General features: G+C 34.8%; 1 protein-coding gene across 1 annotated transcript in view; it reads right to left on the bottom strand.

The window, feature by feature from the left end:
• The window catches only part of SCP2 (sterol carrier protein 2), a 104047-nt gene that overhangs the window by 26316 nt on the left and 51555 nt on the right, over window positions 1-26176 (bottom strand). The window contains exons 11-12 of the mRNA XM_033114185.1: window positions 23605-23712; window positions 8188-8341 (exon numbers count right to left, since the gene is read on the bottom strand). Of these exons, the coding sequence (XP_032970076.1) occupies window positions 8188-8341; window positions 23605-23712 (262 nt within the window). The remainder of the gene's footprint in view (window positions 1-8187; window positions 8342-23604; window positions 23713-26176) is intronic.

The raw sequence follows: 26176 nt of genomic DNA, 5'->3' as shown, positions 1-26176 counted from the left end.
TTCGTGTCTCTATGTCACATTTTGGTAATTCTCACAATATTTCAAACTTTTTCATTATTATTATATTTATTATGGTGATCTGTGATCAGTGATCTTTGGTGGGAACTGTGCCCGTGTAAGATGGTGAACTTCATTGATAAATGTTGTGTGTGTTCTGACTGTTCCACTAACCGGCCACTCCCCCATATCTCTCCCTTTCCTCTGGCCTCCCTATTCTGAGACACAATATTGAAATTTGGCCAATTAATAACCCTACAATGGACTCCAAGTGTTCAAGTGAAAGGAAGAGTCACACGTCTCTCACTTTAAATCAAAAGCTAGAAATTATTAAGCTTAATGAGGAAGGCATGTCAAAAGCCAAGACAGGAGGAAAGAAAGGCCTCTTGTGCCAAACAGTCAAGTTGTGAAAGCAAAGGAAAAGTTCTGGAAGGAAATTAAAAGTGCTACTCCAGTGAACATACAAATGATAAGAAAGTGAAACACCCTGACTGCTGATACGGAGAGACATAATGGTCTTGATAGAAGATCAAACCAGCCATAACATTTCCTTCAGCCAAAGCCTAATCCAGAGCAAGGCCCCAACTCTCTTCAATTCTATGAAGGCTGAGAGACAAGAGGAAGCTGCAGAAGAAAAGTTGGAAGTTAGCAGAGGTTCATGAGGTTTAAGGAAAGAAGTGATCTCCACAACATGAAAGTACAAGGTGAAGCATCAAGTGCTGATGGGGAACCTGAAGCAAGTTATCCAGATCTAGCTAAGATAATTAATTAAACAACAGATTTTCAATGGAGATGAAACAGCCTTATATTTATAAGAAGAGGCCATCTAGGACATGCACAGCTAGAGAGAGTCAATGTCTGGCTTGAAAGCTTCAAAGGACAGGCTGACTCTCTTGTTAGGGGTTAATGCAGCTGATGATTTTTAAGTTAAAGCCAATGATCATTTACCATTCCGAAGATCCGAGGGCCTTAAGAATTACACTAAATCTTCTCTGCCTGTGCTTTATAAATGGAACAACAAAGGTCTGGATGACAGCAAATCTATTTATAACATGGTTTACTGAATATTTTAAGCCCACTGTTGAGACCTACTGCTCAGAAAAAAGAATTCCTTTCAAAACATTACTGCTCATTGACAATGTACCCAGTCACGCAAGAGCTCTGATGGAGGTGTACAATAAGATTAATGTTTTCATGACTTCTAACACAACATCCATTCTGCAGCTCATGGATCAATTTTGACTTTCAAGCCTTTTTAAGAAATACATTCTGTAAGGCCATAGCTGCCACAGAGATTCCTCTGATGGATCTGGGCAAAGGAAATTGAAAACGCTCTGGAAAGGATTCACCATTCTAGATGCCATTAAGAACATTCATGATTCATGGGAAGAGGTGAAAATATCAACATTAACAGGAGTTTGGAAGAAGTTGCTTCCAACCCTCGTGGATCACTTTGAGGGGTTCAAGACTTCAGTGGAGGAAGTAACTGCAGATGTGGAAATAGCAAGAGACCTAGTATTAGAAGTACAACCTGAAGTTGTGCTTGAATCACTGCAATTTTATGATAAAATTTTAACAGATAAGGAGTTGCTTCTTACGCAGGAGCAAAAAAAGTGGTTTCTTGAGATGGAATCTACTCCTGGTGAAGATGCTGTAAAGATTGTTGAAATGACAACAAAGGATTTAGAATATTACATAAAATTATTTGATAAAGCACTGACAGGGTTTGAGAGAACTGACTCCAATTTTGAAAGATGTTCTGTGTGTAAAATATTATCAAACAGCATGACATGCCACAAAGAAATCATTTGTGAAAAGAAGAGTAAAGAGATGCAACAAACTTCATTGTTGTCTTATTTAAAGAAATTGCCACAGCCCCCCAGTCTTGAGCAAACCACCAACCTGATCAGTCAGCAGCCATCAACATTGAGGCAAAACCTTCCCCTCGCAGAAAGATTATGATTTGCTGAAGGCTCGAATTACAACCTTTTTTTTTTTTACCATAAAAGTATTTTTAAATTGAGGTATGTACATTGCTTTTTTTTTTTTAGACAGAATGCTAATGCACACTTAACAGACTACAAGAGTATTTTAAATTAAGGTATATACATTTTTTTAGATATAATACTATTGCACACTTAATATACTACAGTAAGTGTAAACATGACTTTTATATGCACTAGGGAACCAAAAAATTCATTTGACTTGCTTTATTGTGATATTTTTATTGGGGTGGTCTCGAACGGAACCTGCAGTATCTCTGATGTAAGCCTGTATTACATTCATTCCTATAACAAAAATGAAACTTGAAAACATTATGTTAAATGAAAGCAGCAATCATAAAAGGCCACATATCATACGATTTATATGAAATGTCCAGAACAGGCAAATCCATAGAGACAAAGGAGATTAGTGGTTGCCAGAACCTGCAAGGAAGGGGGCTAGCGAGTGACTGCTAATGGGTACGTTTCTTTTCGAGGGATGAAAATGTTCTGAAATTGATTGGGGTGATGACTGCATAACGGTTATAAAAACAACTGTATTAGAAACAACTGAATGTACACTTAAAATGGGTAAATTGTGTGGCATGTGAATCATGTCTCCATAAAGCTGTTAAAATTAAAAAAAAATTTTTTTTGTTATTCTTAGTGTTTAGGAAGAATATAGAATTCTACATTTTAATCACATCTCCATCCCAAAATCTCATGTTTCACCAGTAATCAGTTTGTTCTAATAGGAGATGATTGTACAATGCACATAAGGACCAGGGAGTAAGGTTCATTTGCAATCAGCAACTCCCCTTGACCTCAGAGCAGGTACATAGTCCCATCAGTAACAGAAATCCAGCCCAAAGAGCTGAACTGTGGGCCTCAATGAGTTAGATACGTTCTCCATTCTGAACTGAAAATTAAAGTTCATTTTTTCCAAAACTCTAGGTGATATTTATAATAAATAAAACCATTTTGAACCATTTAACCAGTGACAAAAACTAGAAAAATAGGAAAGAAGAAAGGAAAATCAGAAATCAACTGTTTATTGAGCAACTATTATGTGTGGCAGGTATTTTTTATTTGTTAATTTCCTAATTCCTGAAGTAAATATTTTCACTGTTTTCTAACTGAGGAGAAAGGTTAAGTTAACATGCCCAAAGCAGGTAATGTGATGGAAAAGTTGATGGGGTGTTCTTTCCACTGATCAACATTTCTTTTCTGGTAATTCCAGTCTACAAAAAATTTAAAAAGACAGTGCAGACAGGTGACATTTAAGTAGTTTTATAACTTCTTCATTCTAACTGCTAAACTGCTGGCTACCGAAGTATTGAGGCAGATACAAATCATGTAAGATTTTTGCATGTGGTCCTTAAATATCTCTTCTAAATGAAATTAAAATTATGTGTGTGTGTCCACAGTGTCTCCTGACAAGGCCTAGAAGTAATAAAAATGAACACTAAGATAGCAGCCACATTGTGGTTTCAAAATGCCATTCTTCACTAAAAGGAACCAGAGATCCTTGGAGAAGTGGCTGATCCTAGGGTTGGGGCATGGAAAGTACAGGATGAGCCTGGAATATCTTCTTGAGCTAGAAAGTAAGTAACCACTAAAAAGAATCATGAGACAATACAGGAGTTGGCTAGAAGGGAGACACTGTCCAAAGCAGGGACACTTTGAGTATCAAAAGAAATGATACTAATGAATTATAACCCACTGAATACGAATTCATGAGTTCATATTGATATATTCATCAGGAGATAAATATAGATAGAAATTTTAAAATGGTGCAGAAGAGAAACTTTCCCTTACAGTAGAATGCCACTTAATAAATATAAGGAATGATGACGTTAGAAAACAATCATCAGTGGTTGCTAAAATGAATGGGTAATGGGTAAAAGTTTGATGAGGAACAGGATATTTATATAATCTCAAAGCATCTCATCACAAATTAGTAACTACAAAGGAAAAAACAGTAAGTTTTCAGAGGAAAACACGATATTAATAGACACCACCTTAACCAAGTGATCAAAGCTAAACATCACCACTATGGGACAACCAACACCAAGTGCTTACAGATATGATGTGCTAAGGACACAACTGGTATTCAGAGGTATTCCTGCAAAACATGCATAATCTGAGTTTAATTACGAGGAAATATCAGACAAATTCAAATTGAGGGACATTCTAGTCTTACAGAAGTACTTGTAGTCTTCAAAAAAGTCAAGGTCAAGAAATACAAAGAAAGGCTGAGGGATTGTTTCAGATTAAAGGAAACTAAAGAGACATAGATAAATGCATTCAGGATCTTGGAATGGATCTGGACAAGGAGGGAAAAAAGAAAGCTTACAGTATCTTTTATAAAGATATTGGGACAATTGTCGAACTATGACTATGTTCTTTGGATTAGGTAATAGTATTGCATAAATACTATTGTACTATTGTATAAATAGTATTGTATAATACTATTGTATTGTATAATACTATTGTATAAATAGTATTGTATAAATGTTAAATTTCCTGATTTTGTTAACTATGCTGTGGTTAAGTAAGAGAATGTCCTTGTTTTTAGAAATGCAGTGAAATATTTAGGGATAAAAGGACATGATGTCTCCAATTTTCTCTCAAATATTTCAGAAAAAATATGCATGTATCTATAAATATATGTAAAGAAAAAATAAAGCAAATGGGGCAAAATATAAACAATTAGTGAACATGAATACCAGGTATATGGGAGTTCTTTGTGTTATTAATTTTTTCCCTATATGTTTGAAGTTATGTCAAAAAAAGGGTTCTAATTAAAATGAAATTTAGAAAATGAAAAAACTAATCACCTACAATCCCACCATTCCAACAAGTTTCCTATATTCATTTTTCCATATTGCTTCTTCTTGTCCTTGTTTGTGAGCACATACACAGTTGCAATCATTATGTGGATAAAATTTTTACTTCTAACTTTTAACTTCTTATATCACTTAGGCTTTTTACCTGCTGAGTTAAACTTTCAAGCTAATTTAAATAATTTTCCATTAAATAAAAAAACAGAGCAATCTAAATATGCCTCAACCAAGGAATGGACAAACTGTGGTATATCTATACAATGGAATACCAACTCAGCAATAAAAAGAGAACAAATTACTGATCCACACAATAACATAGATGAATCTCAAGTGCGATATGCTAAGTGAAAGAAAGGCCTTTTGATGCTATTCCCATGATATACTGCAAAGGGAAAACTATATGGGCAAAAACTAGATCAGTTGTTGCCAGGGGCTGGAGTGCAGTGAGGAAGGCTGGCTACAAAGATGAACAAGGAATTCTGAGGGGTGATGGAACTGTTCTATATCTTGATTCTGGTGGTAGTTACATGTCTGTGTATGTTTGTCAAAATGTGCAGAACTGTGCACTAAAAAGGGTGACTTCTCTGTATGTAAAATATACCTTAATTTAAAAATCGAAAAAACAAAGCAAAACAAAGTTGGGTTATAAAAATAAGTTTCATTTAACAGAGTACAGAATGCAAATCTATCCTCAGTCTGTATCATAAAAGCTCCCCACTTACATAAAACAAATAGGATGTTATAATACAAAGTCAATACTCATATTCAAAAATGATCTAAATGAAAGAAAAGTTTGATTATAAAATAAATGCAACTGATCATAGTTCTTAAATATGACCTCTCCTCTTCATTTTCACAAGTCACTAATGCAGCATTAAACATTTTTAATCCACACAACTGCAACTGCCTCCTAAGGATTCCTGGCCTCTGGTCTCTCTACCATTCAATCAAAATAATGCCAGAATAGTCTATCTAAAGGACAATACAATCACACAATTTTTTGTTAACACTTCGTGTTCTGTAGGATAAGTTCCAAACTCCTGAGCACAGCATTTTAAGCATTTCAAAACCATGATCCAATCTACTGTTACAGCTGCATCTCCTGTCATCTACACACTACTGACTCTGCCCCCCTATCCAGGCACATACCAAAATAACCTACTCTCCACCCACACGGCACAACCACTCACCAAACCTTGTATTTTCAAATATCTGTACAGGCCTGGAATGTCCTTCCTGTATCCTTCCGGCTGGGCAATCCTAGTCAATCCAGTTCAAATTTACCTTCTTCATAATAATTTCCTCTGGGCTTCTACAGCATTTTGAAAAAAGCTTGCCTTCCCCACATACTCAGAGGATCATACTTGGGGACTTAAGCATGTAGCTGTTCCATCAAAGTTAGTTAAATGAGAAATTAAGCAAATCAGGTCACGTGCAATGGGCATCTTAAAATTATTTGGTTTACAACCAAACCACAACCTCATTTTAAAACTATATTTGCACCATCAGAGTTAGAATTGTCTTCCCAACTCTGGCTTCTGTAGTGAATTATGTTATGTTACTAAAACTATCACTAAAATATCTTTAATATTTCCAACCAATTTCTTATCATTAATATGTTATCTGGATTTTTCATACTTATACCTTCCCAGAAATATCAACCACGGCTATTGTGAACAATTCTGTATTGCGATTATTTAGTCTCCTGAAAATAAAAGAACTATGAGAATTCCAGGTTTAAAATATAATTTATCACCTAAAATTCATAAACTTCTATTCTGAGAAAATTAGATAGCTACATTAATATTCTGACTCTGGTAGCTCTTGATAGTTTGGCTTTTACCAAGGGTTTTCAACTCCAAATTGGAATTGGATGGAATTCCAGAGGTCAGTGCAGAACCAATGAATCATATTTAGGAAGAAACTTAAAATTCCTAGCTTAACATCTTTTTATTTAATTCAATAAACATTTACCCACTATGAAAGAGATCCTCAGAGGGATGGGGAGAAGCCAGTTACAGTCTTAGGCCTCAAGGATTTCATATAAAAAAGGGAATAAAAACAAGCTAGATACACTACAACTAAACCAAAATTAAATAGGGACCCAAGAGGTACAAAGTGCTGTGGATATTTAAAGGAAGATGGTACCTGAGATGATCCTTAAAAGAAAGATAGAATTTACACAACAGAAATTATATTTCAGGCAGACAAAGAAGAATGAAAGGACAGAGAATAGACTCCAGAGCTTCAAAACATAAAGATACAAGGATTCTCTTAATGAAGTGTGTTGCATATCCTTTGTGGAACAAAAGTGTGAATAAATACCAAGAATTTCAGGAGAAAAAGGGAAGCCAATTAGTGTTGAAAGCTACAGCGGGGTTAAAGAGAGTAAGGGTGGAAAATAAAGACAAGGACATTTCACAATTTCATAATCTGACTACTGGTGGCCTTGCCTGACCTCAGTGGTGAAGTCAGAAACTAGACTGTAAGATATTTCAGCATGAAAAAAACAAAGATGATTCAATATAAAAAGCTCGTCATGAAAGAGAAGAATTAAGTAAGGCAAGGAGATAGATTTTTTTTAAAACACAGAAGACCTGCACATGCTTGCTGACAGAGACAAAGGAGCCAATGGAAAGGCAAAGATGGAAACATTCAAAAGCAAGAGGGTATACTTAGTTTTTGCAACAAAGTTATAGAAAGTTGTTGGAAAGCAAAGCCTGTAAACAGGAAAGCTGGGCCTTGGAAAGGAAGAGGGACTTTTTTGCTCTAGGAAGGAGAAGCACTTCCCTGAGAGAAGAGCAAGTTAGTTGAGGGATCATTAAAGGCTTGGAAAAAAGAGTGCTTTAGAGATTTGAGGAGAACAGGCACTTGACAAGGACAGGAAGAAAATCAGCAAGAGAAATAAAACGGATTCTAGCAGCAGTGAGGGCTTAGCTGGATTCAGAATAAATTTGCTGAGAGCCAATCAGTTGTTTGACTTCCTCCAAACAACCTCAGAAGCCTCGGAGACTACGGGGAGAAAGCAAATTGTAGGAAAGGAAATAAAAAAGTGACTTCCTAAATTAAAATTACTCAAGTTGGCAGGGCTGAGACAAGCACCCAGCCAGCTCCCGCTTCTAGTTCAGCTCTTTTTTGACTGTGCCGCCTACTTTTTGAACAAAATTTTCCTAAGGCTGATTAAGTTTAAAAGTTAATGGTCAGTTTTAAAGTTTTAAAGCCATGCTACTAAAGCACAGTAATGAGATACTTATTCTTTGAGTTCTAAGACAATAAAATTAGGACTTTTGACATGTAAAACGTCATCAGCTGTGAAAAGTCAGAAGGATTCATTGCCGGACTAAACACAGAATGCCACTTACCTGGCAGCTTCGGGAAAACCCATCTTGTAGAGCGTGACAACTGCAGCTCCTCCAAGGCCTAAATTATGCTGCAGAGCAACCTTTGCACCAGGAACTTGTCTTTTCCCGGCTTCCCCTCTCAGCTGCCAGCAGAGCTCGGCGCACTGAGCCAGACCTAACAAATCGAACACAGAGCAGTCAGATTCTGTCGGTTTAGAAAGTTGCTCAACAGCTTTCTCAAGCCAGACAAGTGCTAACATTTAATTGTGACTTTTAATGAAAGCATTTAGTTAAGCTGAGACAATGTTTGCTTAAATATAACTTTTCTTAAAATCACTGATGGCTTTGCACCTAGTTTTCTTCCCCTAAGTAACCTCTGTATTTTGACAATATCCAGGCTTAAGAAATTCTCTGAACTCTAAATTTATCCCACCTGTCTGTCGTTTTCTGGCCATTTGAAAGAGAAAACACTGCCTAGACAGTTCTCTAGCCCAGGAAAACGGCATAAAAATAATTAAATTTTACCATTTTTATGTATCAAAAGAAAATCTAGGATTTCATTTTCCCTAAAAAATTTAGTTGGTATGGGGAATTTTCCAATTATTTTCCCTAAACAGTTCCCAATAAGAATGAACTGTTCTCCAAACCTGTACATAGCTATTCATAAGAATAACTGGATTCACAAGAATAGCTTTTATCCCCTGGATAATAAAATCAAAGATTCTTAGAGCTGAACAAAACGTAATCATGTAATCACTGAGAAAATGTAATAGTAAGTAATTTGTGAATGGTCACAAAGCAGGCTAATTCCAGAGTTGAGATTAGAACATGTGTCTTCTCTGATTTCCATTTGTTTATCTTTCTACCAGACCAGCTATTCAAGGATAGCTGAGTTAAGAATGTTCTATCAGGATAGACTGGTTTCCTCCTCCTGGAGGCAGAGCTTCAGGGGTGCGCTTACAATGTCTGTTCTTCCACTCACACACCCAATCACACCTTCTGATTCCTGAGTACCTGTGACTGACTGTCCTATATAAACCCCACCCTCCTCAAGAAATTTAAATGCCACTTCTCATTTCCAAACAGTTTCTATATACTTACAGAATATATATTTTAAACACTTTGAAAACAAGGAACTTGACACCCTGTAATAATTTTATGAATTATGAACATTTTGAATATTAATTAGGAAGGTCATAGTGAATCATTTTACTAATATATCCAAACTTCAGGGCAATCAATTTTACTAGAAATCTGCCATATAAAAAGCTTAAACATTTAATAAATATGTAACACAAAAAGGATTCAAACTGGTCTCATATACATATGGGTGGAGAAATACTGCTAGTTTTCTTTACAAAAGAATAAATATAGTTTACAAATATTTGAGAAAATATTCAACCTCACTTTGATCAAATCAAACAGCAAGATACCATTTTTAATCAATCAAATTCTAAGGATGTTTACAAATGGGACTAATCTAATCAGAGCTGGGGAGGCTATGGTAAAATAGTTACCTCCATAAAATACTGGTGAAAGTTCTAACCAGTACAACATTTTTGAAAAGTAAGGTATAAAAATTATTAAGCGCCTTTAAAATGCCTTGAAAACCATTCTATGGAAATAATCAAGTGTAGAGGTTTAGAACAGGCCTCCCAAAATGTGCCACTTTGGCATGTGAACTATTTTGAACTGAAGACAATCAAGACCCTGCAAGCGCATGAGAAACATTTACTTCTCCCTTAAATATTTAAATTAGGGGCCTTGTCCATAATAAAAGTTATCACCAAAAATAACTATTTTTTGACTTATCTACATGTCAGGGCAAACTACTAATTACTGAACATCTGCTATTCTTATTGTCCTGCAATGACCTCTCTCCCCTCTGAAGGCCCAAGACACCTTACTCATCCTTAGCTCAGAATGTCATACATACCTCATTTTCCCTGTCTTGGAACCTCTCATGTATGTGAGGTTTCTGACTCTCTCATGTATGTGAAGCTCCCATGCATACATATGTAATTAAATTTGGTCATTTTCTCTTGTTAATGTGTTTCATGTAGAAATATTAAATCTATATGTGGTACACTGAGATAAATCTCTACTCATGATCTGTCTAACTCACATATGGCAAAAAAAAAAAGGTGGAGGAAGGAAATAAACATCCACATTATCAACTTACTTTTTGTAATTTATTTGCTTTTGACAAAAAATGAGTGTCTGTGGGAAAACACAGTGATCGTTTGAGCTTTCTGGTTGTCTACCTTCAGAATAAACTGGTGTTTCTTGTATTTCTAAAACCTAGATCTGTAAAGGGTAGAAGTCGAAACTGGTGTTTCGAAACACCAGTTTTTGCAAGGGCCTCAGAAATCCCTTGCAAAGAAGGCACGTCAGACAGTCATAAAAGCATAAACTATTTGAGCATATTTTTAAAAAAATGTTCCTTCCTTGGATAACTCCTGGCACTACAATGAAAACCATGTTTTTCCTCTGCCTGGAAAAAAGAAACTATCAAACATGAATGTTATAAATTGTGGATGGGCATAGGAATGGGCATCCTGTCAAAGCACGATATTCAAATAGCAATGCCTTTCTTATAGTCTCTTAAGAAGGGGAAAAATGTTTTTAACCTCATTATGTCATTTTACTACCATCTTGCTGCAAAAATTTCCTAACAAGATGGTCAATCTTTTTATATAAAAACAATTAGCCTAGGACTCAGTTACATAGATAAATAGTCTGGTTGCTACCGAAAATAAACCATCCAAACACGTATCAAGGACTCCACCAAGTACTGAACATTTAAATTCACAGTGTAATATACAGTGCTAATAAAGATAAGTACTAAGTGCTGTGGAAAACCACAGAATGGAAACACTAACAAGGAAGGGGTAACATCTTGCGATGTTACCTGAAGTCTTCCTTCTGCTTCCTCAAACCCGTAACTCTTCCTATAACATTAAGACAGCCAAGTACAAAGAAGTCATAATTCAGCCTTAGTTTCAAATTAGACATCTAAAGGCCTTAGCATAAAATAACATAAAAAGGTATTCTATTATTGGAACCCAACTATTTGAAAACAAAAAGGTTTGTTGAGTTTCAGAGGGCAAAAAGTTTTAATGGACTCAACATATAATGAAGGATGCGTATTTATGTAACAGCACTTTTTCTCTCCAAAAGTTATAAAATTATCAACCTAGAATGCTACCAAACGTAAAATACCATTCAAAAAACAAAATATAAAGACATTTTCAGACATATGAAATTGAATTTGTCACATACTGCAACATCCACACTGTAAGAAATGTTAAAGGAAGTCCTTTAGGCAGAAGAAAAATGATAGCAGATGGAAATATGGATTTACACAAAGGAATGAAGAGCACTGGAAGTGGTAATTACACGAGTCAATACATAAGTCTATTTCTTATTGTTTAAATCTCTTTAAAATATACCGATTGTTTAAACAAAAATAATAATTTATTGTGAGGTTTTATAACATATGTAAAAAAAAAAAAATCACAACAGTATTATAAGACCCAACAGGAAAAATGAAGTATACTACTGTAAGGTTCTTTTACTGTTAGTGAAGTGGTATAATATCATTGGAAGATAGACTACAATAAAAAATAAAGATAAAATGGAGTCATAAAATAAACCCAAAATGTGGTTAAAAAAAAGGAAAAGGGGAATGAAGAGCAGCTGGGACAAAAAGAACACAAATAGCCACAGAGATTCAAATATCACCATATTAATAATCACATCAAATGTAAATGGTCTAAATACCCCAATTAAAGGCAGAGATTGTCAGACTGGAGAGAGAAAAAAGCAAGACCCAACTAAATGCTGCCAATGTACTTTAAGTACAAAGTCATAAACAGTGAAAAGTAAAAAGATGGGAAAAAGTGTGGCAATATGGCAGAATAGAAAAAAAAAAAGGATGGAAAAAGATATATCATGTTAACACTAGTTAAAATCTGAGTGGCAATATTAAATCAACCAAAGTAGATTTCAGGGCAAAGACTTGCCAGGGAAAGAAGGCTATTTCATAATGATAAAGGAGAGAATATAAAACTGTCTTTATTACAGTTTGATTGTCTATATAGAAAACCTGAAGGAGTTTTTAAAAAGCTGCTAGAATTAAGTGAGTTTTAGCAATGATGTGAGATGAATATTGAAAATTTTATTGTATTTTTACATACTAGCAAGGACAAATTGAAATTGAAAAAATACCATTTACAGTAGCATCAAAACTATAAGATACTTAGGGATAAATCTGACAAAAGATGTGCAAGACCTGTACAGTGAGAACTATAATATATTCCTGAGAAAAGTTAAAGACCATATATACACACATATATATACATACATATATACATACATATATATACATATGTATATATATGTAATATTTGTTCATGGGTCAGAAGACTCACTGTTATTCAGCTGTCAATTCTCCCCCAAATTATATTCTGCCTTGTATTATAATTATTTGTGTTTTTACAATATCTGCCTCTTCTATGCTTCCTGAGGGCCATGATTCCTGAGGTTTTTGTGTATCATAGCCCTAGTTGCCAAACCTGGTTTTAAAAACATAGATTATTAGGATCATCCAGACCTAGGAATCAGAATTTCCAAGGGTATTCCAAAGGCAGGAATGTATACGAGTATTTTAAAAGCTACAGGAGATTCTATATCAGTAAACCCCATATTTGAGAACCAGTTACCTACAGCACCTAATGATAAGGTGGACACGTTAGCATTTGTTGAACTTTCATGGACTGAAAAATGGAAGATCAGGACCTAAATTAGGTTGAAGCCATACTGGAAAGGCACTAAATGTCAGGCTGAATTGGTACAAAAGGCCAAACTAAATAACCAACTTCTAGCTTCAAAGCAACAATCCCTTATGAGAAGCTTTATCTCAAAGGCACTTTCATGCCCTTTCAGCAGATCACAGACATTAGTACGCATTTTCAGAGACAGTTAAGATTATGCTAAAGTCAAATTTTACTTATTCATTTTAATCACGTGTTCAGTAAGTGTTGGGCAATATATGTGAAAGCCTGCAATAACCTGCAATAAAATATGATTTTATTTTAAAACCTGCAATAAAATATGATGATATTATTTGGGCACTAATTTGTTTTTTATCATACGACCATTGCAAAGTAAAACAAAATCAAACTCAGATTTAATGTGATCTTTCTGATTGGAAAATCTAACAGGAATTCATATTTTTAAACTGACAGTAAACAAAAGGATATTCAATTCAAATGCTTAAATCTATCTTCTATTATGGGTATTGCTATGGCAGCTAGCTTTTTTTCACGCAGATCTGAACAAGTTAAAATCAGAAACCAATATCCTGGAACTTTAATTTTAAAGCAAATTCTCCAATACTGAGTTTCCACCACAGTAGCAATATCTTACAATTAAACTAATACTATTTATAGAAGAAAACTTTACATCCTCACCACCCATCTTAACTCAGCATGTTTTGGAAGCACATACTCGACCATTTTCTGAATCTCTTAGGATCCTATTACAGTTTGTTATACAAGTAACTAGGGCAAAAATATTTAAACTACTCAGAGCTGTCATTCTGAAATATTTTCCAGAAGTCTGAATTCTTTCTTGGCCTACAACTAAATGGCCATGTGTCAGATTTACTTGAAATATATCCAAATCAAGTAAACATTTACTCTTCAATAAATCCTCATCCTTATTCAGACTACCAATCGAGTCATCAAGATTTATAAGTTTTCCCCCGAAAATGCTACACTACTACTAAACACTATCCCTCAAAGACTAAAGATAAGAGGAAATTTGACTAACAGTGTATACTCAAACAAATATTGGAAATAGTTTTCAAAAGATAACTGTAGAAGGTGTTAGTCTCTCTTCGAAGTATATTTAAAAATGGATAAATTCTCTCTTCCTGAGGTGTTTTAGGTTAGCTTTTTAGTGCCCAGGGGGGGAAAAAAAAACAGCATAATCTGCCAAGACTGGCAAAATTGTTTATATATGATACAAATAAAATCCAGTGTTGATAAGATTTTAGAAAAAGAGGCATTCTCATGTTCTGTTGTTAGGAATACACATTGATATAAACTTGTTTGAAGAAAATTTGGCCAAACATATGGTGATGGAAGGAGAACTGACTCGGTGGTGAACACACAATGGGATTTATAGATGATGTAATACAGAATTGTACACCTGAAATCTATGTAACTTTACTAACAATTGTCACCCCAATAAACTTTAATTAAAAAAAAAAAGAAAATTTGGCAATATGCACCAATTTTTAAATATATACCAGCCTTTCACATAGTGAGTCCGCTGTTTGGAATTCATCCTATGGATATACTTGCAAAAGTACCCAATGGCACAAGGATGCTTGCTGCAGCATTGTTTGTAACAACAAACTTCACAGAACCCATATGTCTACAGAGAAGTGAATGACTAGGTAAATTTCTTATAGTGAGAATCTACGCAGGCAAGAAAAAGAATAAAGAATATCTATAAATGATAATATAAGATTTTAAAATATAAGTAAAAAAGCAGTCTACAATGTGTTATATACATATACACACATACATACAGAAAGACTGTATAAACACACATATACATATGTATTTGTAAAAGCATAACCATTTTTTGGAAAAATACAAAAGAAATATTAAAAAGGGTTGACTCTAAGGAATAGAACTGAGGGTAAAGGGGAAGAGAAAGACTTGTTAAATGTTAAAATTTGTTACCCAACTATAATATTAAAAAGCATACGATAACACTTTAGAGAACTATCTGGCAGTTTTTCTATAAAGTTAAATATACATCTGCCCTATGACCCAGCAATTCCACTCTGAGTGATTTACGCAAGAGAAATGCAAAAGATTATGTCCATAGACTTGTACAAAGATGTTCATAGCAGCGTTATTATAATAGCCCCAAACAGGAAGAATTCAAATGTCCATTAACAGGAGAATGGATAACTAAACTCCATTATATTTAAATAATGGAATACTACTTAGCAATAAAAAAGAATGAACTACTGATACAAGAAAAATTTGGATGAATCTTACATTCTACAGAGTGAAAGAAGCCAGACACAAAAGAGTACATATACACACTACATGATTCCATTTATATGAACTTCTAGGATCAGCCAAACTAATCCACCATGATAGAAGTAAAAAAATCTTAGCCTGGTTGTGGGGAAGGGGTTTGGAAGTGGGGAGAGGTGTTTGAGGGAAGCCAGGAATTTACTGGAAATAGACACAATGGAACTTTCTGGGGTGACAGAAATGTTCTACATCTTGTTTTGGCTGGTAGTTTCATGGATGTATATAATTGTCAAAATCAATCATCCATTTAAAGCTTACAATTCAATGGTTTTTAGTATATTCATAGATATGTGCAATCATAACCACAAACAATTTTAGAATAAATTTAGATATCTCATACTCTTTAGCTACCACTCAGCCACCTCCCCTAGTCCTAAGTAACTAATCCATTTTCTGTATAGATTTGCCTATTTTGGACATTTCACATAAATGGAATCATATAATATGTGGTCTTTGTGACTGCCTTCTTTCACTTAGCAAAATGTTTTCAAGGTTCATCTATATTGCAGCACATGTAGGTACTTCATTTCTTTTATGACCAAAAAACATTCCATTGTATGAATATACCATATTTTGTTTAACCATTCATCAGCTGATGACAGACATCTGGGTTTTTCCACCTTTGGGCTTGCTACTATAAACAATTGTATTTTTGTGAGAACTATGCATTTCATTACATGAAAATTATGCCTCAATTTTAAGAAAGAATATGGATTTGAAAAATCATATTGTTACTACAAAGCATGATTTCTGAGTATTTTAGTGGGTGGCAAGAGAAAAATATCTCAGAATGGCAAACAAGACAATTATAATAAAAACATGTTCTTTCAGAGGAGAAAAAAAATATAAGCAACTAACTGAAATGTTGCATTCATCCCCTGAAGAAACAGAAGTTTCCTACCGTGTTTCCCCGAAAATAAGACCTAACTGGAAAATCAGCTCTAGCATGATTTTTCAGAATGACATCCCCTGAACATAAGCCCTAATGCATCTTTTGGAGCAAAAATTAATATAAGACCAGGTCTTATTTTCAGGGAAACACGGTATATGAAAGGGAGGAAGCTGTCTAAAAGGAGATTTTAAATCACTGTTCTCACTCAAACCGTGACTCTTTTAGGACTTCAATTACCATACCACAGAAATATTTATTATCATCCTGACTTCTCTATGCAACAAAATCAACATTGACGTATGACCTAATTCTTTTGCTGTATAAAGGAAACTGTTTAGTCTATTTACCAAAGGCATAAAAAGTTTAAAAATAACGTCTGTGCAGCATTGGGCACAATATTTACATAGAGATATTAATGCCCTGCGGCTGTCATACTAGTAGGAAAATTATTTACAAATTAAAGAATGTTGTTTTCCTGAAATGGTTATAAATTATTTTTCATACTGTGAAACAAACAAGGGCTTCATTACTAGCAATAAACGTTATGACTTCCTTTTTGTTGAAACGGTAGGAGGAAAATACTAGTAATTATTCTGTTCCTACTCTGTTTTGGGGACTCTGCTATATATTTACATACACATATTTCCTCAATTAACCCACAAAACAACCTTAAAAGGTAGATTTTATTTCCATTTTACAAAAAAAGAAAAAACAAACAAACAAAAAACTAGGATCAACAAAGCTATATAATGAAAAAAGTGAAGAGGCTAAGATCAAATACAAAACTTTACTTATACACAACACATACTGGCAAAATGAGGTACATACCCTACCCCTCTCTTTCCATTCACAGCCACTACTCCTGGAATTAACTGTTGTTGCTACTTTCTCACTTCTAATTCTTTCTAAATTCCCATGTGTTTCCATGCAAAACATTTTGCTAAAATTGCTCCAAGTTTGCCAATGACTTGATAATAGTCAAAAACAAAGGATATGTCTCACTCTTTATTGATCTAACTCTTCTGGCCTGACCTCTTACTTTGGAAATACTCTCCTCTCTGGATAACTGACCATTTCTTCTCATTATCTTAAAGGTCTCTTCTTCTCCACCTACACCTTTAACATTTATACCCCCTAGGGTTTTATCCTTGATCTTTGTGCTGGATTTGCCAACATGATACTCCCCATAGTATTTCTTTCCTCTGATTAAGCTGCTCATTTAATAGCCTCAACGGATGGAATGAAGGAATGAACTCCTCCTGCTTATAGCATTCACTGGGGTTACCATGTATGCTGTCACCCTGACGCAGTTGGTCTGATAGAAAGACTATAATGGTGCCAGCAACACTTTGTAAGGCTAGTGTAATAAACTCTAAAATAGGAAAATGCTCTGAATCAATGATGCTGTTTCTCCACAGCCAGGATACACAACTCTCCTGGGAATCAAAGGATGAGAGGGTAGTGGCTCCTCTCACTATTATCCCTACAGAACTGCTAGCAAAATTTTTACCTGCCATTCCAAAAACTTTGGACTTAGAAGTCTTAAACACAACAATGGTTCCACTGATCCGGAAGCAGAAGCTACCACCTGGCCACTTTGGGCTCTGCATTATACAGAACAGGCAAAGGAGGGGATTAACTGACTAGCGTGATGGATCCTGATTATCATGGGAATATTGGGTTGCTATCACATGAGGACAAAAAGGATTAGCCTGGAACCCCAAAGATAATATGGGGTGCCTCTTAGTATTCCACATCTTATAGTAAAAGTTAGCAAAACTTTGACTACAATAAATCCAAAGAAGCAGGACTGCTAATGGCACAGACTCTTCAGGAATGAAGCTTTGGGTCATACTACCAGGTAAGAAACTATGAATAAGGTGCTTGCTTGCTAAGGGCAAAAGAAATATGGAATGGGTAATGGAAGAAGGAATTGTAAACACCAGCTATAACCACCTACAAAGTTGCAGAAAACAAAACTTTATTTTCATTTTCTCTTCCATTATCTATCATCTAACATCAATGTATATTAACAGAGATCAACTTTTTACAAAAAATACACTTAATTTTTTAGAGCAGTTTTAGGTTCACAGCGGAAAGTCCAGATAGTTCTCAGAGTCCCTGCCTCCACACATGCATAGCTTCCCACACTAGCAACATCCTACCTCAGCTTGGTACATTTATTACAACTGATGACCCTTCAGTGACACATTATTACCACCCAAAGTCCATAGTTTACATTAGGGTTTACTCTTGATGTTGTGTATTCTATGAATGTATAGTAACATGCAGCTATTATTATAGCATCATACAGTAGTTTCATTGCCCTAAAAATCTTCTGCCTATTCATCCCTCCCTCTCCCCTAATCCCCGATCTCTTTACTGGTTCCACAGTTTTGCTTATTCCAGAATGTTATACAATTGAAATTATACAGTATGTAGGCTTTTTAGATTGGCTACTTTCACCAAGAAATATGAATTTAAGGTTCCTCCATGTCTTTTGCTGTTTTTTAATTAAGGTATAATTGACATATAACAAAGTTTCAGGTGTACAACATAGTGATTTGATATTTGTATATATTGCAAAATGATCACCACAATAAGTCTGGTTAACCCTCAATGTCTTTTCATTGCTTGATAGTTAATTATCTGTTCGTGCTGATTAATATTGCATTGTCTGGATTACCACAGTTTATCCATTCTTCTACTGAAGGACATTTTGGTTGCCTCCAAGTTTTGGCAATTATGAATACAGTTGCTATAAATATCCATGTACAGGTTTTATGTGGACATAAATTTTCAACTTGTTTGGGTAAACGCCAAGGAACACAATTGCTGAATCATATGGTAGGAGGATGTTTAGTTTTGCAGGAAACTGCCAGCATTTGGTGTTGTCAGCAGTTGGTATTTGGGCATTAAAATACGTGTATAGTGATATTTCATTGTTTTAACTTACAACTCCCTAATGACATATGATGTTGAGGATTTTTCCATATGCTCATGTGCCACCTGTATATCTTCTTTGGTGTCTGTTTGGGTCTTTTGCCCACTTTTAAATCAGGTTGTTCATTTTCTTATTGTTTACATTTAAGAGTTCTTTGTATAGTTTAGATAACAGTCCTGAAGCAGATGTGTTTTTCGCAAATATTTTCTCCCAGTCTGTGGTTGTCTTCTCATTCTCTTGAACTGTCTTTTTCATCCCTTTATTTCTCCATTATTTCCTTCTTTTGAGTTAAATAGGTATTTTCTAGTATATCATTTTAATACTTTGTCATTTCTTTTACTACATACTTTTTAGTTATTTTCTTAGTGGTTGCTCTAGGGATTACAATTAACATCTTAATTTATAGCAATCTAGTTCAGATTAATACTGACTTAATTTCAACAGTATTGAAAAAAATATGCTCCTATATAGCTCTGTTCCTTCCTTTGTGTTGTTATTGTCATACAAATTATATCTTCATGCAATGTATGCTTATCAACTCAGATTATTGCTTTATGCAGCTGTATTGTAAATCAGATAGGAAGGGGAAAAGTGACAAAAAATACATATATTGTCATTTTTTTTTTTTAAGATTTTATTGGGGAAAGGAGAACAGGACTTTATTGGGGAACAGTGTGTACTTCCAGTACTTTTTTTTCCAAGTCAAGTTGCTGTCCTTTCAATCTTAGTTGCGGAGGGTGTCGTTCAGCTTCAAGTTGTTGTCCTTTCAGTCTTAGTTGTGGAGGGCGCAGCTCAGCTCCAGGTCCAGTTGCCATTACTAGTTGCCGTTACTAGTTGCAGGGGGCGCAGCCCACCATCCCTTGCGGGAGTCAAACCGGCAACCTTGTGGTTGAGAGGACGCATTCCAACCAACTGAGCCATTCGGGAGCTCAGCGGCAGCTCAGCTCAAGGTGCTGTGTTCAATCTTTAGTTGTAGGGGGCGCTGCCCACCATCCCTTGCGGGACTCGAGGAGTTGAATCCGCAACCTTGTGGTTGAGAGCCCACTGGCTCATGTGGGAATTGAACCGGCAACCTTCGGAATCAGGAGCATGGATTGACTGAGCCACCGGGCCGGCCCTATATTGTCTTTTATATTTACCAATGTAGTTTCATTTACCAGTCCTCTTTATTTCCTCATGTGCTGTTTATTTCACTGTCGAGTGCTCACTCATTTCAGTCTGAATGACTCTCTTAGAGGGGAGGTTGGCTAGTGATAAATTCTCTCAGTTTTTGTTTACATGGGAATGTCTTAATCTCTCCATTTTTTAAAGGATAGTTTCACTGAATACAGAATTCTTGATTGGTAGTTTCTTTCATCACACTGCCTCAATGGTTTCTGAAGAGAAATCTGCTGTTAAGTCTTACTGAGGATCCCTTGTATGTGAGGAGTCGCTTCTCTGGTGTTGCTTTCAATATTCTCTGTCTTTTGCTTCCAACAGTTTGATTATGATGTGTTTAGGTGTGGATCTCTTTGAGGTCTTCCTACTTGCAGTTTGTTGAACTTCTTGGATATGTATATTGATGTTTTTCCTCAGGTTTGGGAGTTAGCAGCCCTTATTTCTTCAAATATTCTTTCTGCCCCTTTCCCTCCTCTCCTGGGACTATTATTATGCTTATGTTGCTAAGCTTGCTTGTGTCCCATAGGTCTCTGAAGCTCTGTTCATTTTTCTTCATTCTTTTTTGGTATCTTTTCTGTTTCTCTGACTGGATGATCTCAATTGACCTATCTATCTTCAAGTTTGCTGATTTTTTTCTTCAGTCTGCTCAAATCTGGTGTTGAAGCCTCTAGAGAATGTTTCATGTCAGTTGTTATACTTCTTAACTCTAAAATTTATTTGGTTCTTTTCTAGAATTTCTATCTAGTAATTGATATTCTCTATTTCATGAAATGTTATACTTTCCTTTAGTTCTTTATATACAGTTTCCTTTAGTTCTTTGAACATACTTAAATAGCTATTTGAAGTCCTTCTCAGTAAATCCAATGTTTGGGCTACCTTAGTTTCTACTGATTGCCTTTATTTCCTGGGTTTAGGCCATACTTTGTTTCTTTGTGTGTCTCATAGTTTTTTGTTGGAAATCATACATTATAAATAATACAATGTGCCAATTTTAGAATCAGATTCTCCCCCTTTCCCAGAGTTTGTTGTTGTTGGATCTAGTGACTTTTCCAAACTAATTCTATAAAGTCTATATTCTTTGTCACAACTAACCACTGGATTTTCTTCTCAGTTAGCTTAGTGGTCAGCTAATGGCTGGACAGAGACTTCCTTAAATGCCTGGAACTAATAAGTGTCCCAGTCTTTGCTGAGGCTCTGTATATTGTATTGGGGCACTCAGCCAGGCAGTTTAGAACTCCACCTTAGCCTTTACCTCCTTCTTGTGCAGAGCCCCAAGGTCAGCCAGAGGTAGGAACTTAGCATCTTCTCAGGTCGTTCCTGGGCATGCACACAGCCTTGGGCATACACAGATCCTTACATATCTACTTGGTGTCTTAGATTCCCAGGAATATGTCACACCTTTTCAAAGCATCCCATGTATGTCTCATTCTCCAACTTTTTGTTTTAATTTTTTGGTTGGTTTGTTGTTTACCTCAATTGTTATTGGTACCTCAGGTAGCTATGTTGTTAAATAGTTGCTGATTGTTCTTAACACATAACTCTGAGGAAAATACTGTTTGTACATGGCAAGTTCCAAGTCAGGTTACATAAAGATAAGACTTTTGAGTAGGGTTTACTAGGAAACTGCCAGACAGGTCACAGAATGACAATTCTCTGAGAACGGGGTTTTGAAAGAGCTCCAACTCCATTCTGACTCCTCTAGTGCCAACAAGGCTATTAATGTTCACTATAATTGCACACTCTTGGTTTTCAAGGTTACCACAGAGCTGGGAAAGAGGGGATGGTGTTAGAGCAAGTCAAAATGCCACAAACCTTGCTGTTCTTACAGATTCACTTATTTGTTTTTCATAAATCTTCTCCCAGATTGTTGTAAACCTTTGGTTAATTTTCAAAGTTCTGAAAAAAAGTTGCTCTTGACAATTTTTGCCAGTGTTCTTGGTACTTTTCAAAGGAGAGTATTTTCAGATGTTGTTATTTTGCCACTTCTAATGACATCACTCTCATTCCATTCATTTTTAGATTTGTTTGAAAGATATTAGATTGCTTAAAAAATAATAAAAGTAGGTTGTGGGATTTATAATATATTTAGAAGTACAGATATGAAAACAACAGCACAAAGAATATGAGGGGGTAAATGGAAATATCCTGCTGTAAAAATCCCTTATATTATATGTCAAGTGGTATAACATTTTTTGAAGGCAAACTGTGGTAAATTAAAGATGCATATTGTAAATCCCAAAGCGACCTCTAAAGAATAATAAAAAGAAATAATTCAATAGAAGAGAGAAAATATTTAAAACTACCCAATAAAAAGATAACATGAAAGAGAAAAAAAACAGACAAGACAAAAAACAAATAGCAAAGTGGCACATTATAGCGCAACGATCTGTATGTACATATCTTACTACCTATCTCTCTTATTCTCCATCTACGTATGTACATCTATTAGGTTGGTAAAAAAGTAATTGCGGTTTTTGCAATTATTTTCAACCTTTTAAACCGCAATTACTTTTGCACCAACCTAATATTTTTCTCTACTAAATTATAAACTTACTAAATTTGAGTGATAAACAGAAATAAACCAAAGTTAATTGCTATCATGAATATACTATTAATTCTAACATCTCTATTTTGGAATCTGTGAGAATTTATCATTTTACTTACTTATTTAGTTAATTCACATATAAGACAATATGGAAAAATACAAAACTCACCTGTCTATATAAAAATAAGTCCCAGAATTTTAGTGCCAAGTTATTTTAGAAATTGCTTTGTACAATTTCCTCATTTTACAATTAAGGAAACTTAGGTCAAAGTGATTAATTGACTAATTGGTAATTAATCAAAATTGTAACATGGCCAGTCAGCAGTAACAGCTATAGTAAAATTCGTATTTCGTAACTTCTAGTTCAGTTCTCTCAAGAGACAAAAACTTTCCATGCAACACCAACCATATATACAACTACATATAAATAAAGTACTCATTTCAAATGATTCATATCTAGCTGGTCTAGCAAGATCTCGATTTAGAAATATCTTGTTAGTTAAGTTGTATACCAATTTGAAAATAATCAAACTTTTAAAAATATATCTTGTTGAAGTTAGAGTGGCAACTAATTTAAATTCTCATTAATTAATCAAGATCATTGAAGTGTACTATATTTGAAGGAAAATCAAAAAATACAGTGACTAAACAATCATTTAAAGCACTGCCTACCAAGTTCAGAGAATACAATCCTTCATTCAAATCAGTGACTAATCATTCACACTTCTTTTAAAATGATAACAAAAAAATGTATGAAATCTATGTGCAGTATTACCTGTAGCTCCCAGTGGGTGTCCTTTTGAAATTAATCCACCACTAGGATTTATGACCCACTTTCCTCCATAAGTATTATCTCCTCTATCAACCAGTTTTCCGCCTTCCCCTATAGAAGGAAAAAACATTCACAAATGTTAAAAATAACATTGGAACAAATGATATGTTTAACTTCTATACAGCCAAGAATTTCGTGCAGCGAATATTTCTTAGCAGCTCAAACTAACATCAAATTGATATAAGCATATCTAAAAGTTAGGTAATAAATATTGAGTAATAAATTTTCAGAATATTTCCTAAATGAAACAAAGCATCTATTAATTCCTAAGAGCTCTCTGGCTTCCAAAACTGCTACAAATATAATAGAGAGTCAGAGAACCAAAAGAAAAGAACTGAAATGGGTACAATGCTTTAAAATAATCATCAACTTTAAAAATATATAATTTTGCCAAAATATATTCATCTCTCTATATTTTTAACTGTGCTCATACCTGCTGTATAAATACTCTTAATAAACAGAAAAAAAAGAGTACTTTGTGAAATAAAGGCAAGTGGCTGAAAATACTGTTGAGTCATTAATGTAAGCTTAAAAGAAAAAAAATTACAACACATGCTTGGCAGCTTCAACGTTCCTATCAATTCCCTGGTCATTCTTCCAGGTGGTTAAGAAGTAAATAAAAATACATGAATTGTATAAAATATGTTGTGTCATTAGAATTAAACCTTGGTAGTTCTCAAAAGGTGAAAAGAATTCACAGACTTAGCCTCAAATGAGGAGAGCAGAACAAGTAAGTAAGTTTATTCAAGAAGAAAGAGGCCGGCCTAGACGTTGCCAGGGCAGAGGGCTGCACCTAACTTTAGGTTAGCTTTTTCTTCTATAGGATAATGTAGGTAAATTTCCTTATGGCAGGAGATGTGGCCTATAGACTGAGGTCATTTGATTGACATCTGTTGGTTATATAACTAGTTTCTTTCTGCGCATGCTCTTACCCAGAATGCATACAGAAAAACCCACAGAGGGTGGGGGCAACACTTAATGTTCATTCCATTCTAATTGCATTATAATTAGGCTAGAGTTCAACCAATAGGCAGGTTTTAGCAGTTTGCGCATGTGTGAAGAACCAGTTAAAACCAGTTGGGTCTTATCTCTTTTTATGAGGATTTAGACATCTTAGATTTATTTCTAGGGGATGAGCCTCAGCGGTTCCTGGGGAGGGGATGCAGGCCTGGGCAGGCCCTTCAGGTTCGCTTTTATTAACTCTTTTCTGCCTCATCAAAATATTCTTCCAGATTATATTTCTGATAAAGTAACAAGAGGTGAGATCTCCAAATAATGATGTTAATGGTGGCTGTGGTGCAATCAGAGGCAATAGCTCTAAGCACTCTGTGCCAGACCTTGTTCTGATTATTTTACATATATTTACATAACTTAATCCTCAAACCTATGAGATAAAATTGACATATAACATTTTATTAGTTTCAAGTATACAACATAATGATTCTGTATATTTGTATATATTGTGAAATGATCACCACAATGTCTTGTTAACATTCATCCCCATTCGTAGTTATAAAATTTATTTTTCTTATGATGGGAATTTTTCAGATCTACGCTCTTAGCAACTTTCAAATATATAATAGAGTATTATTAAGTATAGTCACCAGGTTCTACATTACATCCCCATGACTTATTTATTCTACACGCGGAACTTCATACATTTTATCTCCCTTTACCCATTTTGCTCACCTCCCACCTCTGGGAACCACCAATCTGTTTGTGCATATATAAAGCTTGGATTTTGGGTTTTTTGTGGTTTTTTTTTTGTTTTTTTTTTAGATTCCACATAAGTGAGATCTCATATATGTGAGATCATATGGTATTTGTCTTTCTCTATCTGACTTAATTCACTTAGCATAAACCCTCTAGGTCCATACATGTTGTTTCAAATGGCAAGATTTCATTCTTTTATATGGTTGAATAATGTTTCTCTGTGTGTAAATATATCACATTTTCTTTATCCTTTCATCTGTTGATGAACATGGCTGTTTCCATTATCTTAGTAAATAATGCTGCAATGAACATGGGGGTGCATATATCTTTTTGAGTTAGTGTTTTTCTTTTCTTCAGTGTATAGAACACTACATCTAACAAAAAAGGAAAGCTAAATAAATATAATAGAGACATATACAATTTAATGGATTGGAAGATTCAACATTGTTGAGATGACAATTCTCTCTAAATGGATCAATGAAAATTCCAGCAAGTTTTTTTTTGTGTGTAGAAATTGATAAACTAATTCTAATATGTACATGGAGATGCAAAGGACATAAAATAACCCAAATAATTATTAAAATGAAGAAAGATGGAGCATTTACCTTATTTGATCTCAAGACTATACAGTATAATATAGCATAATATACAGTATAATATAGATAGTATACTGTAACATAGTATAGTATAAGTACAGTAGCCAATATAATTTAGTATTGGTGAAAAGATAAGACATGTAGATCAATGGAACAGAATAGAAAGTCCAAAACTGGACCCTCATATATATATGGCCAATTGATTT

The sequence above is a fragment of the Rhinolophus ferrumequinum genome, chromosome 9 (assembly GCF_004115265.2).
Source record: "Rhinolophus ferrumequinum isolate MPI-CBG mRhiFer1 chromosome 9, mRhiFer1_v1.p, whole genome shotgun sequence".
NCBI classification, from domain to species: Eukaryota; Metazoa; Chordata; class Mammalia; order Chiroptera; family Rhinolophidae; genus Rhinolophus; species Rhinolophus ferrumequinum.
Note: the sequence above shows the minus strand (reverse complement) of the source record. Positions and strands in the feature narration are given on the sequence as shown.